Source organism: Heterocephalus glaber, unplaced genomic scaffold (assembly GCF_053883595.1).
Source record: "Heterocephalus glaber isolate CG9 unplaced genomic scaffold, H.glaber_assembly_v1.0 deba00001757, whole genome shotgun sequence".
Classification (NCBI taxonomy): Eukaryota; Metazoa; Chordata; class Mammalia; order Rodentia; family Bathyergidae; genus Heterocephalus; species Heterocephalus glaber.
In genome coordinates, this window is record NW_028258454.1 from 2,388,131 (window position 1) to 2,407,436 (window position 19,306).

The following is a 19,306-nucleotide window of genomic DNA, read 5'->3' on the forward strand; positions in this document are numbered from 1 at the left end:
CCACTTCACCATTTTCCTAGAAGTCCTCTCTGGATATATTTTGGTACTTTGTTTTTCAGTTTTGAATTTTGATTAGTACTTATTTCCAATACACAATGGGGAGTTGGTACATGATACATCTTTATTCTTCTTTTTAACCCCTCCCCCTTCATCACCTTCCCACATGAGAGATCTAGCTCCCTACTTAGTATCTGTCTTTTATTTTGCTCTTTATTTATTTAGTTTTTGGAGAGCTTTCTCATATAAGAGAAACCATGTGATATTTAAGTTTGTGTGTCTAGTTTATTTCACTTAACATTATGGTCTCAAGGTGCATTCATTTTCCTACAAATGACTCAAGTATATTTTTATGGCAAAGTAGTATTCCATTGTGTATAAACACCACATTTTCTTTATCCATTTATCTATTGAGGGGTTATAGGCCGCTTCCAAGATTTGGCTGTTAGAAATTGTGCTGCTATAAACATGAGCATGTCTGTTATCACTGTAATAAGATATCTTTCAGTTCTTTGGGAAAATACCTAGAAGGGTAGTAATTGGGTCAAATGGAATTCCTAATTTTAATTTTAGAAACCACCATACTAATTTCCATAGTGGTTGTACCAGTTTACACTCCCACCAACAATGTAGAAGGGTTCCCTTTCCCCGCAGCTTGGCTAGCATTTGTTACTATTTGATTTGTTGATGATACCCAATTTTTCTGGAGTGAGATGGAAGTGTAATGTGGTTTTTTTGTAATGGCCAGAGATGATGAACCTTTTTTATCTATTCTTCTGAGAAGTGTCTATTCATTTCACTTGCTCATTTTTTGATTGAGTTTTCATTTCATTTTTTGAGTTCTTTATATAGTCTAGACATTAGTCCTCTGTCTGAGGAGTAGCTGACAAAGTTTTTCCCTATTCTGTACTTCAGCAGCAGTAGTAGGAGGAGTGTGGGATTTGGAGTGTCATGGTGAGATTTGCTCTGTGCTGACTGTCATACTTTAAACATTTCACATCTGCTATTTTTTCTGGGGATGTGTTAGTTTCCTGGCAGTGGTATAGTAATTGCCACAAACTAACTGGATTAAAACAACAGAGGTTTTATTCTCTTACATTTTAGGAAACCTGAAGTTCAAAATCAAGGTATAAATGAAGTTGTTCCTTGTGGAGATTCTGAGGGAGAAACTGCCTCTTGTGCAGCCCCTGGGCAGTTGCTGTCAGTCCTTGGAATGTCTTGGCTCATACATTCATGTTTCCAGTCACTGCCTTCATCTTTGCCTGACTTTTATAAGAGCACTCACAGTGGATTTAGAGCCCATTCTAATGTGTCATGATCACAACTCAGTCATTACCTTAATAACATCTCCTTAACCCTGCTTCCAAATAAGATCACTTTTTGAGGATAAACAAGAATTTTGGGGTGACAGATTAAACTTCTTTAATTTGCTAAAAATTTTACATATTTCACAGGGAGTAGGAGTTTAAAGGAAACAGTGAGAATGTATTTGAAACTGCAGTGCCTTATTTAGAATTCCTGTTATTTTCATGCTTTATTTTGTAGGTGGTTATGGCAGTTGCTCAGCTGTATTGGCACATATCCCCAAAATCAGAAACTGGCATTATTTCTAAATCACTTGTGCGCTTACTTCGTAGCAACAGGTAGGTCACTGGCCATGATTTTACATGATTTTTTCTTTTGTATTCTTTTAGAAGTAATGTTTGAAGAAATATAATCTTTTAGACGTTTAATGCATAGCTTTGATTATGTTTTATGAACAAAATCGAATAATTTCACAGATCATCATAATAAAAGCTTTCATAAAATTTACCTCAATAATAAATGTGGAAGTTTTAAACTTCAAGCCCAAAGAGAGTAAGAATAGTTTGTGGCATGTGTATATACTGTCATCAGTAGCCTGCTAGTGTTCTAGTAGGCAACAATGGTGCTTTGGAGCTTTAAGAAATCTGGAGTCCCTGAAAAACCCTACTGAAGTACTGTGAGATTGGCTTACTCAATGTATTATATATGATTCTGTAGATTCTGTATATTATACATTATATATATTATATATTATATATATAATATATAATATACCATATAGATTATTATATATGATTCTGTTGTTCTGTAGAACAATACATAGAGTAAGTCATGTAGTTTATGGCAGAATCACTACTTCTTATTAAGTTGGAACATTTAGTTTGCTCTATTTAAAAAAAAGAACTTTTTTAGCAGCTACTCATTTTAAACAATTACATACTTTTTAATTTCTTATAGCTAGAGCATGCCACTTTTGATTTTAAATCCTTATAAGTTAGTGGTTCAGCTCAACAATTTGAAATACTTTTGTTGAGTTCCTGTCTGTATTAGTCAGTTTTTTGTTGCTATAACAAAATGCCTGAGAAAATCATCTTAAAGGAGGAAGGGTTAATTTTGGCTGAAGGTTCCAGAAGTTTCAGTGCATAGTTGACTGGCCCTGTTGCTGTGGGCCTTTGGTGAGACAGAACATTTTAGCAGTGGGTATGTGGCAAGGTAAAGCTGTGCACCTCAGGGCAGCCAGGAACCAGAGTATGAGAAGAGTCTAGGGACAAAATATGACCTTAAAAGAATGCCCCAGTGACCCACCTCTTGGTTTAGGACCTATCTCCTGAATGTTCATCACCTCTGAGTATACATCACATTATGAACCCATCAGTGGATTAATCCATTGAGTGCTGTCATGAACCATTCACTCCCTCAAAGCCCCACCTTGCTGTATTGGGAACCATGGGCTTCAACATGGGAGACTTTGGAGCACATTTTAGACCAAGACCATAACACTTTGGCTTGTTTAAGAGCAGTTTGGGGGCTGGGCTATAGCTGAGTGGTAGAGCACTTGTCCAGCATACTCACAACCCCATTACTGCCCTCCTACATTCATATTTTTGTTGTATGTGTTGTTTTCTGTATTTGAGAGTACCTTTGCTTTAGCTATTTGATATACCCTTATAGGGAAAGGGTTATGGGAGTTGCCAGAGACCCCTAGAGTGGTCCTGGCTGCCTGCAAACCAGTACAATGTCCACAAGATAGAAAAGTGGGAATTAAAAGAAACACAGAGACAGAGACTTGAGAGAAACTGAATCTTGGGCTGATCTAAGCTGCTCTGGGCAGCAAAGACCAAGGACTCCCAGGACATTCAGTTTTTATTCATTACAAGTGTGGGAAAGGGGGAAACTGGGCCAGCCGGCCTCGGGACACCTGTTGGTAATAAGTAGCAAGCAGGCAGGACTGTAGAATGAGGACACAAGCATATCTTTGCAGAAGAGAACAAATGGTTAATTCAGAAAGGAAGAATTTAGCTGGAGTCAGTTGACCTTGTCTGGGAGTGAACTCAGCCAAGCTCTGCTACTTCCAATGTAACACAATTGAATTATAGAGGGGCAAGAAGCTCGTGCCACTATAGCCTGCTAATACTGGACTAAGGTGTCTGCTACATACCCTGCTTGTTTTATAATAATTAGTTATTTTTAATTAATTTTTTTCTTTCATTGAGTGTATGTATACACTGACTGAGTTCAGAAGAAAAGATATACATTTATTTTTGTTCCTTTTTTTTTTTTGGTACTAGGGATTGAACTTGGAACCTTGTGCTTGTGAGGCAGGCAGTGGAACCACTGAGCTAAATCCCTGGCCTCTATTTTTGTTCTTAACTAAGCTTCAATCCACAACTTTAGCCCTTGACTGTTTTTTGACATTCCTAAGTAGCAAGTATGCCATTTTTTTGCATTTCTGTTCTCTTTATACCTAGCCATTTTCTTGTTTAATCTACTTAATAATTTTGCTTCTCTTTAGCTAATGCAGAGGACATCAGAAAGATGTGGACTAGGTCTTTTATGTGAAGCTGAATATCCAATTCAGTTTGTTAGGTATTTGAACTTAAAAACATGACGACTCTTTTAACCTAGCCTTCAGCCTGGGCCAAGTTGAGTGAAAGAATGAGCTTTTTAGTCTGACTTATATTATCATTATTGTTGGGTTTACCTCCAATGACCTGAAGAATACTTTCCTTATATGTGTTTAAAATAGCTGTGGTATTGACTTTTTATTTTAGAAATGCAGTATTACAAAATTGAGTAGGGAGTTATTTGTTTGTGGTACTGCAGATTTCACCCAAAGCCTTCACAGAGTTATATCCCTAGTCCTTTTAATTTTTCATTTTCAGTCAGGGTCTCCTAATTTCTGTAGGTAGTGCTTGAACTTGGCAGTCCACCAGCCTCAGTCACAAAATTGGTTTTAACTCTTCCTCATGATGAATCACACCTAATTTATTACCTTACAGGAAAAATGCACTAAAAAGAAGGTATAAATATCTAAGATTTAGTAAAAACTTTCAATATTATATTTATCAGTTTCATTCACTATGAAGCTGTTTGCTCATTCTTTTTCATTACTGTATTGTTTACTCAAAGATATTGCCTCAAAAAATATGCCCTGTTGTCTTAGTCACTTTCTCATCACTGGAAAAGAATACCTGGTACCTGTAGCTTAAAGTAGGAGAGATTTATTTTGGCTCATGTATTCAGTTCAGCTCCAGTGCAGGAAGTACATGGTAGAAGGGCCTGGGCAGAGGAAAGTGCCTTGTATCACAGAGGCCAGGGAGCAGAGAGGGAGAGGGAGAAGCTGAGGAGAGAGGAATGCCCTTCCAGACCAGACCTCAGTGACCTGCCTCCCCCTACCAGGCCCCACATCCCTACAACAAGTCATCCCATAATTCGATCACCTTTGAAAAGTTCCACTTATGAGTGCTTGAGGACTTTGGGGTCATTCTCAATTTAAAACGTAACACTAGTGAAATTTCTCTTTTAATTTCTAGGGAGGTGCAGTATATTGTCCTACAAAATATAGCAACTATGTCAATTCAAAGAAAGGTATGTACATTGTGATTACATAATTTAAAAAGCAAATTAATGTACCATAAATATAATTACATATCTCTTTTTATTGTCTAGGGCATATTTGAACCTTATCTGAAGAGTTTCTATGTTAGGTCAACTGATCCAACTATGATCAAGACATTGAAGGTATGTATGCTTTCATTTTTCAGATACTCTAACATCTATATACTTTGAGAGATAATGCTGTAGCTTCTAGCCTCTACAGAATGGAGTCCTGCTTTCACAGAACATTTAAGGATTTAAATACATTTAAGGGTTTTTCTTTATATCTTCCCATCTGTGTTACTACATGCTAGTTATTGTGCTATATTCAGAAAATATACTGTTAAGACATGTTCCCTACACCTTGAATAATTCACACCATACTGAAGGAGACAAGCATGTAGGTAGATGATTTTAGTGCTGTGTGTTTTAAGTCATTCAGAGATTTGAATTGAGTGCTGTGGTCATTTGAAAGGCAAGGATAATTCTCTGGAAGATTTGAGAAATACGATTTATGGGTGGGTTTTTGTGAATACTTTTTGTTGTTGATTGTAGGTTGATTGTGAAGTTTAAGAGTTGAGAGGAGATAAAAAGTAGTTTTAGTATCCTAAGAGACTATGAAAGAGTGTTCTTAGAGAGTTACCTATAGTATAGAACACAGTTAAGAATATGAACCTGTAATGATTAAAATAGCATGATGCTTAGACAGAAAAGTGGAGTGGGAAAGGTAGCTGAGAAACATACCCAGACATGTGAAAATTTTTCTGTATATAGTGTACCATATTGAGATATTACAAGACAATGGGTCATGAATTGTTCATGAAGAATTGTGAAAATGTATTATGCACATGTAAACAGTTAATCATAAGAAAATCTAAGACGCACATAAATTGAAAGATGTATTACAAAAAAATTGGTTTGTAATTATGAAAAGTTTCAAGGTCACTAAAGTCAAAGGAAAGACTTAAATCTTTCAGACTAAAGGAGACAGCTAAGAACTATATGAGATATTGAGTTGGATCCTTTAATTATACATTATCAGTACAGTTAGTGAAACTTAAATGCATCATGACAATTGCATGGAAGTGTCAGGTTAGTGTTAATTTCCTGATTTTTCTAGGTTCTGTTGTGGTATGCAGTACCTGTCCTGTTTACAGGAAGTATACATTAAAGTATTTGGGGATAATGTGGCAGCAGATTACCAATTCTCATCTCAAATGGTTCAGAAAGAAAATAATTCTTTGTACTGTACATGGGGCTTTTTTGTACGTTTGATGTTATTTTTATTTTTATTTGAGACAGGGTCTCACTAGGCAGTTCAGCCTGGGGTTGAACTCACTATGTAGTCCAAGCTGGCCTTGAACTCACAGCGATGCTCCTGGCTCAGCCTCCTGAGTGCTGGGATTACAGGCATGTGCCACTCCCACCCCCCCAGCCCATGATATTATTTTTGAAAAGTTGTCCAAAACAGTTAAAATATTTTCATCAAAATAAAATAAAAAGCCAGACTTTAATCTGGGAGAAGATAATCTCAGTGTAGTCCAAGTACATTTATCTGAATAAATGACTTGTACACAGAATATTTAAAACACTTCCACAATCTGTGCCTTTTAATTGGAGTGTCTAGGTCATTTACCTTTTTTTAAAATTTTTTTTTCTGTAGTGGAGATCAAACTTAGGACCTTGCACTTGCGAGGCAGGCGCGGTGCCACTGAGTTAAATCCCTGGCTAGGTCATTTACTTTTAACTTAATTCTTGATATAAACATATTTATGTATATACCTGTTTTGTTTTCTGTTTATCTTGTCTGTTCTCTATTCTTTTTTTTCCTTCTACTGTGGCTTCAGTTTAAATATTTTGTGTGAGTAAAGACAAGTATGTTTAGCAAACCAATTGGAGATACACTTTGTATGTGTCATATGTATGAACACCGAAAAGGATGTTAAAATATCTCAAGTATTTGAAATGATAGAATGTAGGAGAACAAATCAAGAGAGTTAATTTGATATGTGGAAAACAATTACATGGAGGGGCAGTTGTTTTAATAATTAAAAATAAAGTCAAACTAGCTTAACTTCTTTAGGTTAATTAGAAATAGTAATGTTAGGATAATTAGTGAAGATTTAAGATTCTCTTCTTAATTAATATTTTGAAAGATGTGTAATTATCAAGTTTCTATTTTTAGACAAAAGGAGATAGTCAGTGTTTACCAGAAGGATATAATACCTTACCACATGTGTGATAATATGATTTAAAAACTTTTAATTAGGTACCTAGCCTGTATTAAATTTGTTTTTTGTACATTTTACAATATTAACTTTTAAAAAATTTTTCTACCATAGCTTGAAATTTTGACAAACTTAGCAAATGAAGCCAACATATCAACTCTTCTTCGAGAATTTCAGGTTTGTATACAATGCTAATTATAAATAACTTCTAAAATGTATTTATTCTTAAGTTAAATATATGTCTTAATGTAGAAATACGTTATTGTGTAAATAAAAGTGATTTTTAGCAAAATGGACAACTAAGAAATTTATACATTTTTAAGTATAAACATTAAATACACATATATACTTTAAAAATTGTATTTTATTTTATATTTTCATAAAATGTGAAAGACTAGTTTATAACTGACATTTTTCAAAATGTTTGTGGTACCAATTCTGTCTCCTTGTGTTGTCCTCATTGGTCACCCTTTCCATCCTAGGTGCTCATTCCTTGCCTGATTGTCCCTGTCTGCTTGGTCTTCTACTGTTTTAGGTGCTGCATCCTTAGGTCATGTAGGGCTTTAAGGAAGTTTGTTTTTTTAATTGATTCACCATGATTTTTAAAAATTGTTTTAGTTTTTATTTGGTTTTCTCTTTTTGGTTTTCAAAACCTTATGTGCCAGTGGATGAGGGGATTCTTAGGTGTGTTTCTCCACAAAGTATTATTGAAAAATTATATCATGGTCTTTACACTCTTTATGATGAAAGGGTCAACTCTGAAACTTTAGTAGTGGACCACAGCAAGAGAACCTGTGTCTGGACGTATTATGGAGCTTTACATCCCATCAGCAGTTTTCTCAAAAAAAAATACCATGTGCTCTATACTAATCACAGTTAGCAATTTATAATTTATAAATTTAATTTATTTCATTGCTATAATCATTCAGTAAGCCCATATTAAATTTCTTTTTAGCTGTATAGACAATATATTTACTTTTTTTGGGGGGGGGGTTACCAGGGATTGAACTTGGGACCTTGCGCTTGCAAGGCAGGTCGTGGAACCACTGAGCTAAATCCCCGGCCAATATATTTACTTTTAAACTTGTGATCTTATACTTTTTTCAGGAGTAGTAGAATGTTATGGTATATGCATGATTTGTATTTTCTTAACTGATTACCTTCATGCTGTATTTTTTTTTTTCAAAAAAAATTCTTAACAAAGGGGATTGATATATTTTAAATTTGACCCTAAAATAAAGAATTGTTCTAAAGATTCAAATACATTTTTAATTAAGGTAGTCTGGGAGTAATTTTAAATAAAATTGTTCTTACCTCTGTGGAACTATCAGAGCTTAATTTATTTTTTGACATTTAATCACCTTCTTGGTACCATTTTCACTATTTTTAGATATCCCTAGATTTTCTTCTACCATTTGTCATTTAGTTACTATTTTATTACCTTTTTTTACATTTTGATAATCATAGAGCTTATTGTGTACCTCTCATTTGTGGTTGGGAATCTTTCTTAAAAATCTCATTTACATATAAATATGCATAATAAAGTTATATTCATTTTTGTAAATAATAAATGCTTCATTTTTAAAGTAGGAAAGTTTAAACTTGAAATTGCTACAGTTACAGATTTTGTGACAATCTTTTTAACTTTTTAAATCATTAAGTTTTTTGGAGTCTTTTTGGTGCTGGGGATTGAACTGGGGTCTTTGCACTTGTGAGGCAGGCAGCGGAACCACTGAGCTAAATCCCCGGCCCAGAATCATTAAGTTTTTACAAACACATCATTTACGTTATATTTTTAAAGCACACTTTTAATGAAAGTATTTCAAAACTGTGGTGTCTTATTTTATTTTTAACTATAGTCTTTATTGCAGTAGTACTCACTCTAATTAATGTAGTTTTACAATCATTCTGATGCCGTTTTGAAAGTAAACTATTTGCTAATAGCACATTGGTTCATTTTTTTCCTTTTCTCCTAATTTTTAGATTTAGTGTCTCTAAAAAAGTGACCCTTTTCTCCCATAGATTCACAGATGCTGATGGTGAAATGAACTGAAACCTCCAAAGAGAGTTCTCATCATCTCTTTCAACCTTGCCCTTAAACTAATTGCTCTCTTTGGGTGACTGTTCCCCACTCTCTGTTTTGGAGTCTCAAGCCACTGTGGCCACAGATGAATGAGCCTGGCTTGAAAATGTGCCTCTTCTACAGGCACAGATATAACAAAAGCAAAACTAAATGAAATCATCTGTTGGGCCTCCTGTTGTGCTTATGAGATTGTTTTTTGGAATTATATGTATCGACGAAGCTTAATAAAATAGTTTTGGGTTTTTTGTTTTGTTTTTCATTTGGTTCCTTGGTAGTACCAGTTTGTGAAATAAATGAAATAATATTTTTTCAGACCTATGTGAAAAGTCAGGATAAACAGTTTGCAGCAGCCACTATTCAGACAATAGGCAGATGTGCGGCCAACATCTCAGAAGTCGCCGACACCTGCCTCAACGGCCTGGTCTGTCTGCTCTCCAACAGGGATGGTGAGTTCTCAGCTTCATCTCATCTTTAATTAGTTGGTAGTTTGAATATTCCTACTATGGTCTTTAAGTTGTAATCTTTGTCTTATATTTTAGTTTAACTCTATCAGTAGTATGATCACAGAATCAGTTTTATTGAATTGCATATAAATGTGCACATTCTATTTTTCAGTAAATTAGACAGTTAACTAGTAAGCAGTACATATTTGCTTAGCTTGAGTAGGAACGCTGTATTTGTTTATTTTATTTCTTCACTAATTACCTTCATGGTAATCTTTCCATAGAATCTGTTTTACTGCTTTTTAATAACATATGAGTCATGCATAATATTGGTTTACCTGCAGAGGGTGCTAAAAGCAGGCAAATGACTATAGCATTGAGAAATGGCTAGATCAAAAAATACTTGTGTCCCTGCAACTTTTTTCTCCCCTAGAAATTCACTGAATAATTTTATCAAGATTATCGAGATTTAAAAGCCATCAATCTGGACAACTTCATGTTTTTAAGCTGAACAGCACTCTAAGAAAATGAATAAGTGATATCCAGCAAAACATGTAATCTAGGTCTCATACTGTTCCGTAGCAAAGTACCCCTTCTTTCTGTGGTTATACATTTAGAACAATTGGGTCCATTTAGAGGGAAAAGGATTAACTTCCTACTTTTAAAATAATTTATTAGAAGACTCCTTGTATATTTGATTATAATGAGATTCTTTGTAGGAAAAGCAAAATTTTTGAGTAAAATAATTGAAATTATTTGTGAAATTTGAAATATAATTATGTCATGTCCAGATGTAGACTTATATAACATAGCAGCCATGAAGTGAAATATGACAAAAATTGATTTTTATACTTTATTTGAAAAATAATTTTTAACTACAGTAATCCAGTTATTCTCCAGACTACATGTAGATTTTTCCCACATGATCTTTTTAGAAAACTATAATATTGTTGTATTTCTGATAAAAACAAAGCAAAATTTATACCCAAATAGCACTGATTTTTGTTATAAACAAAGAATCATAAACTTAAACTTGTAAACTCAAGATATTATGATGGCCAGAACATTTTTCTACGTATAGTATGAAAACTCCAAATAAGTGCCAATCAGAATTATCAAGGAAATACATTAAAATTTTCTTTGTCTTCTTAAGGTAACTAGAGGAGTTAAGATGCCAAATGTCACATATGTTTATCTATTTCTACTTTTAACAAGAACATCCTTTTTGTCTCTTTGTAGGTCACACTTTAAAATATATCTTTAGAAAGGTGTTTTTTATTTACCTTTATCTTTAATGGTCACTATCTCTTGACCAAATAAAACATACTCCTTGGGAAAATAGCTCTAGAACATAAAAGATTATGAACCAAGATCTGTTAGACTAACTGTTCCTTTAAAATTTAGTTGCATGCATAAAGCACCAAAAATTAATTAGAACACTGATACTTCTTTCAAATACAAACTGTAATCAAGTTTTCTCAACTTAATTTTTTAATCGTTTTATTTGATCTGAAATTTTCAAGCTGTGCATGTTAAAGCAATTATTTTGGCTTCAACTTTGTAAAACAGTAATTTTCCCAAAGTATTCTGATTTTAAAAATATTCCTATAGCATTTTAAAGAGAATAAGAACAAAATATTTTATAATAAGATAATGAGAGACTAATAAAATCTGCAGTCACTCTACACATGATCTCAGCCAAAAGGCTGAGAAGCGATTGCAGTCACTCTCAAAAGGTAGAAAGATTTACTTAAATTTTAATATTTAGGCTTTTGTGTGGGTAAATTTAAATTCACTTTGCAGTGATTTTTTTTACTGTAGTGCAAATATTTATTTAAATTTTCTTTTATTGGTATATTTTAGGTATACAATATAATGACATTCATCATTGGAAATTTGCACCTTTACATAATCTCTCATGGTTCTTATTTTTTTCCCCATTCCCCTGCCCTCCCTTCAACCCCTGCATCCGTATTTACAAAGACTTTGTTTCCATTTTTTCATTTTCTCATATTAATTACATTCCCTTCTTTCCTTTCCGCTACCCCTCCCACTTCACCTTCCCTTTTGCCCCTTTTCTTCCTATTTCACAGTATCTATTATACCTCTTAGTCATTATTTACACATGCAGTTTCTCACACTAGGGAAACTATCGCTATTTATACGTGTGTCCTATTTATTTCACTTAAGAGTATCGCCTCAGTGTCCATCCATTTAGCATAAATGTCTCTAGTTTTTCATTTTTTATGGCTGAGTAGTACTCCATTTTATAGAAAAACCACATTTTCTTTATCCAGTCCCCAGTTGATGGGCAGTTGGGCTGCTTCCAGGTTTTTTTTTTTTTTTTTGGTACTGGGGATCCAACTTGGGAACTTGTGCTTGCGAGGCAGGCAGCAGAACAACTGAGCTAAATACCTAGCCCTATTCCAGGTTTTAGCTATTACAAATTGTGTTGCTATGAACATGGGTGCACATATATCACTGTGGTATGATTCTTTTAATTCTTTGGGGAAGAGCCCCAGCAGGGGAATAGCTGCATCAAATGGGACTTCCACTCCCAGTTCTCTGAGGTATCTCCACACTGATTTCCACAGTGGTTGCACCAGTATACACTCCCACCAGCAGTGGAGCAGTGTTCCTCTTTCCCCACAGCCCCGCCAGCATTTGTTATTGGTTGATTTCATGATAGCTGTCATTCTTTCTGGGGTGAGGTGGAATGTCAGCATTGTTTTCATTTGCATCTCTCAAATGACCAGTGATGTTGAACATTTTTTCATATGTTTATTTGCTATTTCTGCTTCTTTGTCAGAGAAAGATCTGTTCATTTCAGATGCCCGTTTTTGGATTAGGTCTTTAAATTTGCAAGGTCTGATTTTTTTAAAGTTCTTTATAGATTCTAGATAGTAGATCTTTGTCTGAGAAACAGCAGGTGAAAATTGCTTTCCTTTTTTGGGGGGAGGGGTGCCAGGGATTGAACTCGGGTCCTTGCGCTTGCGAGGCAGGTGGTAGAACCACTGAGCTAAATCCCCAGCTCCATGGTGAAAATTTTTTCGCACATCGTAGGTTGCCTCTTCACACTGTTGGTGGTTTTTCTTGCTATGCAAAAGCTTTTTAATAAGAGATCCTAGTTGTTGATTGTTTGTGCTAGTACACAGGCAACTGAGGTTTTGTCCATAAAATCTTTTCGTACACTGATGTCTTCAAGAGTTCTACCTAATCTCTTTTTCAGCCAGTTCAGTGTTTCTGTTTTAATATTAAGATCTTTAATCCATTTTGATTTTAATTTAGTGCATGGTGAGAGATACAGGTCTAGTTTTAATCTTTGGCAAGTTGAAACCCAATTTTTCCAGTACCATTTATTAAAGAGGCTGTCTTTCTTCCAGTGAGTGTATTTGGCTCCTTTGTTGAAGATGAGGTGGCTGAGTGTGTCTGGAGTTGTTTCTGCATCTTCTAATCTGTTCCACTGGTCCTCAGGTCTGTTTCTTTGCCAGTGCCATGCTGTTTTTAGCACAGTAGCTTTGTAGTATAGTTTCAAGTTGGGGGTTGTAATGCCCCCTGCCATTATCTCTGTTGCCTAGAATTGCTTTTGCTATTCTGGGTCTCTTCTTGTTCCAAATGAATTTTTGGATTGTTTTCTCAAGGTCCGTGAAGTATGGTGCTGTGATTTCAAATGGGATTGCATTGAATCTACATAGAAGTTTTGGAAGTATGGCCATTTTCACTATGTTGATTCTTCCTACCCAGGAGCAAGGGATGTTTTTCCATTTTCTGATATCATCTTCAATCTCTCTTTTCAGAGTGCTATAGTTTTCAGAGAAGAGGTCTTTGATTTCTTTTGTTAGGTTGATTCTTAGGTATTTCAGTTTTTTGGATGCTATTGTGAAAGTAATTGTTTGCCCCATTTCTCTTTCAGTGACTCAGTTGTTCATGTAGAAGAAAGCTATTGATTTTTGTGTGTTGACCTTGTATCCAGCTACTCTACTGAATTTGGTTATTAAGTCTAGAAGACTTTTGGTGGAATTCTTGGGGTCTTCTGTATAGAGTATCATGTCATCTGCAAATAATGACAATTTGACTTCTTCATTTCTTATCTTTATTCCTTTTCTTTCTCTTGTCTAATTGCTGTGGTTAATGTTTCCAAGACTATATTGAACAGGAATGGTGATAGTGGACATCCTTGTCTTGTTCCTGATTTTAGTGTGAAGGATTTCAGTTTTTGACCATTTAGTATGCTATTGGCTGTTGGTTTTTCATACATGGCTTTTTTGGGGTTTTTATTGGGGGGGGTTATGGGGAATCGAACTGGGGACCTTGCAGTTGTGAGGCAGGCACTGGAACCTTTGAGCTAAATCTGCAGCCCTTCATAGATGGCTTTTATCATATTGAGATAGAGACCGTCTATTCCAATTTTTGGAGGGTTTTTATCATAAATGCGTGTTGAATTTTGTTAAATGCTTTTTCTACATCTATTGAGATGATCATATGATTTTTGTCCTTGGCTCTGTTGATACAGTGTATTACGTTGATTGCTTTGTGTATGTTGAACCATCCCTGCATCCCTGGGATGAATCCCACTTGTTCAGGGTGTATGATCTTTTTGATGATCTTAAGTATTTTTGCATCTAGGTTCATTAGTGAGATTGGCCTAATGTTCCCTTTTTTGGGGGGGTTTTCTCTGCTTTGGGGATTAAGGTGATCCTTGCTTCCCGGAATGAATTCTGGAGTATTGCTTCCCTTTCAATTTCATTGAAAAATTTATTAAATTCTTTTATTGGTACATTTTAGGTATACAACACAATTGTATTTCTCATTGGGAATTGCACCTTTACATAATGCATCTTGGTTCTTATTTTTTCCCCATTCCTAGCCCTCCCTTCACCCCCTCCACCCTTCCCTATTTACAAAGACTTTATTTCCATTTTTTCCATTTCTCATCATTTTTCCTTTCCCTTCTTTCCTTTCCCCTGCCCCTCCCACTACCCCTACCCCTTTGGAACTTTTCTTCCTATTTTACATTATCGATTATTCATTCTAATCATTGGTACATTTTAGGTATACAATATAATGACATTCATCATTGGAACTTTGCACCTTTACATAGTCTCTCTTGGTTCTTATTTTTCACCCTCCCCAGCCCTCCCTTCAACGCCTCCAGTCCTCCCTATTTACAAAGATTTTGTTCCTATTTTTCCATTTTCTCATATTAATCCTATTCCCTTCTATCCTTTCCCCTAGCCCTGCCACTTCCTTCCCCTTTGCCCCTTTTCTTCCTATTTCACTTTACCTGTTATACATTTAGTCCTTATTTACACTTTCAGTTTGTCAGACCAGAGAAACTATTCAGTATTTATACATGTGTGTCCTGTTTATTTCACTTAATGCCTCAGTGTGCATCTACTTAGCTATAAATGTCTCTAATTTCTCATTTTTTATGGCTGAGGAGTACTCCATTTTATAAAAAAAAAACAAACCACGTTTTCTTTATCTAGTCTCCAGTTGATGGGTATTTGGGCTGTTTCCAAGTTTTAGCTATCACAAACTGTGCTGCTATGATCATGGGCGCACATATATCACTGTGGTGTGATTCTTTTAATTCTTTGGGGAAGGTCCCCCGCAGTGGAATAGCAAGGTCAAATGGGACTTCCAGTCCTAGTTCTTTGAGGTATCTCCATACTGATTTCCACAGTGGTTGCACCGGTCTACACTCCCACCTGCCCTGGAGGAGGGTTCCTTTTTCCCCACAGCCCCGCCAACATTTGTTATTGGTTGATTTCATGATAGCAGCCATTCTTTCTGGAGTGAGTTGCTATCTCAGCCTTTTCATTTGCATCTCTTGAATGACCAGTGATGTTGAACCTTTTTTCATGTAATTATTTGCTATTTCTACTTCTTTGTGTGAGAAATGTCTCTTCATTTCAAATGCCCATTTTGGGATTGGGTCTTTAAATTTGGGAGGTCTGATCTTTTTAAGTTCTTTATAGATTTGAGATAGTAGACCTTTGTCTGAGGAAAAATAGGTGAAGATTTTATCCCACATTGTATGTTGTCTCTTCACACTGCTGGTGGTTTCTCTTGCTGTGCAGAAGCTTTTTAATAAGAGATCCCACTTGTTGATTGTTTGTGCTAGTTCACGGGCAACTGAGGTTTTGTTCATAAAATCTTTTCCTACATCAGTGTCTTCAAGAGTTCTACCTAACTTCTGTTCCAACTGGTTCAGAGTTTCTATTTTAATATTTAGATCTTTAATCCATTTTGATTTTAGTTTAGTGCATGGTGAGAGATACAGGTCTAGTTTTAATCTTTGGCAAGTTGAAACCCAGTTTTTCCAGCACCATTTATTAAAGAGGCTATCTTTCCTCCAGTGAGGGTGTTTGGCTCCTTTATCGAAGATGAGATGGCTGAGTGTGTCTGGCATTGTTTGTGCATCTTCTAATCTGTTCCTGTTTCTTTGCCAGTGTCATGCTATTTTTATCACAGTAGCTTTGTAGCATAGTTGCAGGTTGGGGATTGTGATACCCCCTGCCATGTCTCTGTTACCTAGAATTGCTTTTGCTATTCTGGGTCTCTTCTTGTTCCAAATGAATTTTTGGATTGTTTTCTGAAGGTCCATGAAGTATGCTGCTGGGATCTCAATTGGAATTGCATTGAATCTATATAGCAGTTTTGGAAGTATGGCCATTTTCACTACATTAATCCTTCCTACCCAGGAGCAGGGGATATCTGTCCATTTTCTGATATCATCTTCAGTCTCTCTTATCAGAGTGCTATAGTTTTCAGAGAACAGATCTTTGATTTCTTTTGCTAGGATGATTCTTAGGTATTTCAGTTTTTTGGATGCTATTGTGAAAGTAATTGTTTGCCCCGTTTCCCTTTCAGTGACTCGGTTGTTCATGTAGAAGAAAGCTCTTGATTTTTTCTGTGTTGACCTTGTATCCCGCTACTTGACTGAGTTTGCTTAAGTCTAGAAGACTTTTTGTGGCATTCTTGGGGTCTTCTATATCATGTCACCTGTAAATAATGACAATTTGACTTCTTCATTTCCTATCTTTATTCCTTTTATTTCTTTCTCTTGTCTAATTGCCATGGCTAATGTTTCCAGAACTATATTGAACAAGAGTGGTGATAGTGGACATCCTTGTCTTGTTCCTGATTTTAGTGTGAAGGATTTCAGTTTTTGACCATTTAGTATGATATTGGCTGTTGGTTTTTCATAGATGGCTTTTATCAATTTGAAGTAGAGACCATCTATTCCAGTTTTTTGTAGGGTTTTTTAATCATGAATGTGTGTTGGATTTTGTCAAATGCTTTTTCTGCATCTATGGAGATAATCATATGGTTTTTATCCTTGGATCTATTGATGTAATGTATTACATTGATTGATTTGCATATGTTAAACCATCCCTGAATCCCTGGGATGAGTCCCACTTGGTCACGGCATATGATCTTCTTGATGATCTTCTGCATTCTATTGGGCAGTATCTTACTAAGGATTTTTGCATCTATGTTTAGTAGTGAGATTGGCCTATAGTTCTCCTTTTCAGTTGGGTCTTTCTCTGCTGTGGGGATCAAGGTGATACTTGCTTCCAGGAATGAATTTGGGAGTATTGGCTCCCTTTCAATTTCATTGAAGAGTTTAAACAGTAGTGGCAGCAGTTCCTTTCTAAATGTCTTGTAGAAATCAGCAGTGAAGCCATCAGGACCCGGGCTTTTCTTAGTTGATAAGTTTTTAATTATGTTTTCAATTTCATTGGTTGATATTGGGTTGTTCAGAATTTTTAGGTCTTCTTCGTTCAACTTTGGTAATTCATATGTATCTAGGAATCTGTCCATTTCTTCTGTGTTGTCCATCTTATTGGCATATAGGTTCTTGAAGTAGGTATTGATGATCCTCTGGATTTCTGCTGGGTCTGTTGTCATTTCACCCTTTTCATTCCTAATTGCATGGATTTGGGCCTTTTCTTTCCTTTTTCTGATAAGGTTGGCTAAGGGTTTGTCAATTCTGTTGATTCTTTCGAAGAACCAACTCTTGGCTTCATTGATTTTTTGTATTGTTCTCTTAGTCTCCATTGCATTGATTTCTCCTCTGATCTTTATAATTTCCTCCCTTGTATGAGCTTTGGGGTTGTCTTGCTCTTGTTTTTCTAGAAGCTTGAGGTTCAGCATCAGGTTGTTTAATTGGGCTCGTTTTGTTTTCCTAATATGTATATTCACTGCTATGAATTTCCCTCATAAAACTGCTTTCATTGTGTCCCATAGATTCCGATATGTTGTATTGTCATTGTCATTTAATTGAAGGAACTGTCTGATTTCTTCTTTAATTTCCTCTGTGACCCATTGGTTATTCAGAAGTGTGTTGTTCAATTTCCACGTGTTTATGAAATTTTTTGAGTTTCTTTTGCAATGGATCTCCAATTTCATGGCACTATGGTCTGATAATATACAGGGGATAACTTCAATTCCTTTGCACTTACTTAAACATATTCTTTGTGTGTGAGTATTTAGTCTATTTTGGAGAATGACCCATGTGCAGCTGAGAAGAATGTGTATTCTGATTTTGTGGGGTGGAAGACTGTAAACATCTGTTAAGTTCATTTGTTCAAGAGTTCGATTGAGTTCTAATATTTCATTACTTATTTTTAGTCTAATTGATCTATTTGTGACAGTGGGTTGTTGAGGTCCCCCACTACAATTGTATTAGTGCATATATGGCTTTCATGTCCGTTAGTATTTGTTTTATATAGTTGGGTGCACTAGTGTTTGGTGCATAGATATTTATGATTGTCATCTCTTCCTCTTGGATTCTTCCCTTTACAAGGATGTAGTGCCCTTCTTTGTCTCTCTTAATCAGTGTTGGTTTGAAATCTACTTGATCTGCCAAGAGGATAGCTCTTCCTTCTTTTTTTCAGGTTCCTGTCTCATGGAGTATTGTTTTCCACCCTTAACTTTCAGTCTGTGAGTTTCCTCTTGAATTAAGTGTGTTTCTTGTATGCAGCATATTGTTGGATTTTGTTTCTTGGCCCATTCTGCCAGTTTATTTCTTTTGATTGGTGAACTGAGACCATTAACATTGATGGTTATAACTGAAACGTATTGACTTGTCATTGCCACGACTTTTTCTTTTTGTTGGGTTCTCCCCCTTTCCATTTAATTTTTTGTCATGCCAGATGGGTTCATTCTGCTTTGCTTCCTGGGGTTGTGATCCTCAGTGTCTGTTCCTAGGATATTGTGTAAAATTCTTTGGAGTGCTGGTTTGGTAGTCACGAAGTTCCTGTGATGCTCTTTGTCATGAAAGTATCTTATTTCTCCATCCATTTTAAAAGATAGTTTTTCAGGTTACATCAATCTCCATTGGAGGCTGTTTTCTTTTAGGGCTTGGAATATGTCACTCCAAGTTCTTCTTGCCTTGATGGTTTGTGTTGAGAAGTCTGCTATGATTCTGTTGGGCTTTCCTTTGTATGTGATTTGTTTCTTTTCTCTGACTGCTTGGAGAACTTTGTTCTTCTGTTGAGTGTTTGGAATCTTAACAATTATATGCCTGTGTGTAGATTTTTTTTTGATCAAGGCTATTTGGAGTCCTGCATGCCTCTCTTATCTGTATGTCAAGTTCTTTTCCCTTGCTTTGGAAGTTTTCTGCCATTACTTCTGTGAAGAGT

The 19,306-nt window shown here is 35.6% G+C and overlaps 1 protein-coding gene across 3 annotated transcripts in view; it reads left to right on the forward strand.

Moving 5' to 3' along the window:
* Ap3b1 (adaptor related protein complex 3 subunit beta 1) overlaps positions 1 to 19,306 on the forward strand; it is a 288,476-nt gene that overhangs the window by 120,548 nt on the left and 148,622 nt on the right. For all 3 annotated transcript variants that reach the window (XR_015447378.1, XM_087201161.1, XM_087201162.1), the window contains exons 9-13: positions 1,543 to 1,640; positions 4,836 to 4,890; positions 4,972 to 5,043; positions 7,242 to 7,304; positions 9,524 to 9,656. Coding sequence is in view for 2 of the 3 variants with exons in the window: in XM_087201161.1 (XP_087057287.1) it covers positions 1,543 to 1,640; positions 4,836 to 4,890; positions 4,972 to 5,043; positions 7,242 to 7,304; positions 9,524 to 9,656 (421 nt within the window). In the remaining variant the exon portion in view is untranslated. The remainder of the gene's footprint in view (positions 1 to 1,542; positions 1,641 to 4,835; positions 4,891 to 4,971; positions 5,044 to 7,241; positions 7,305 to 9,523; positions 9,657 to 19,306) is intronic.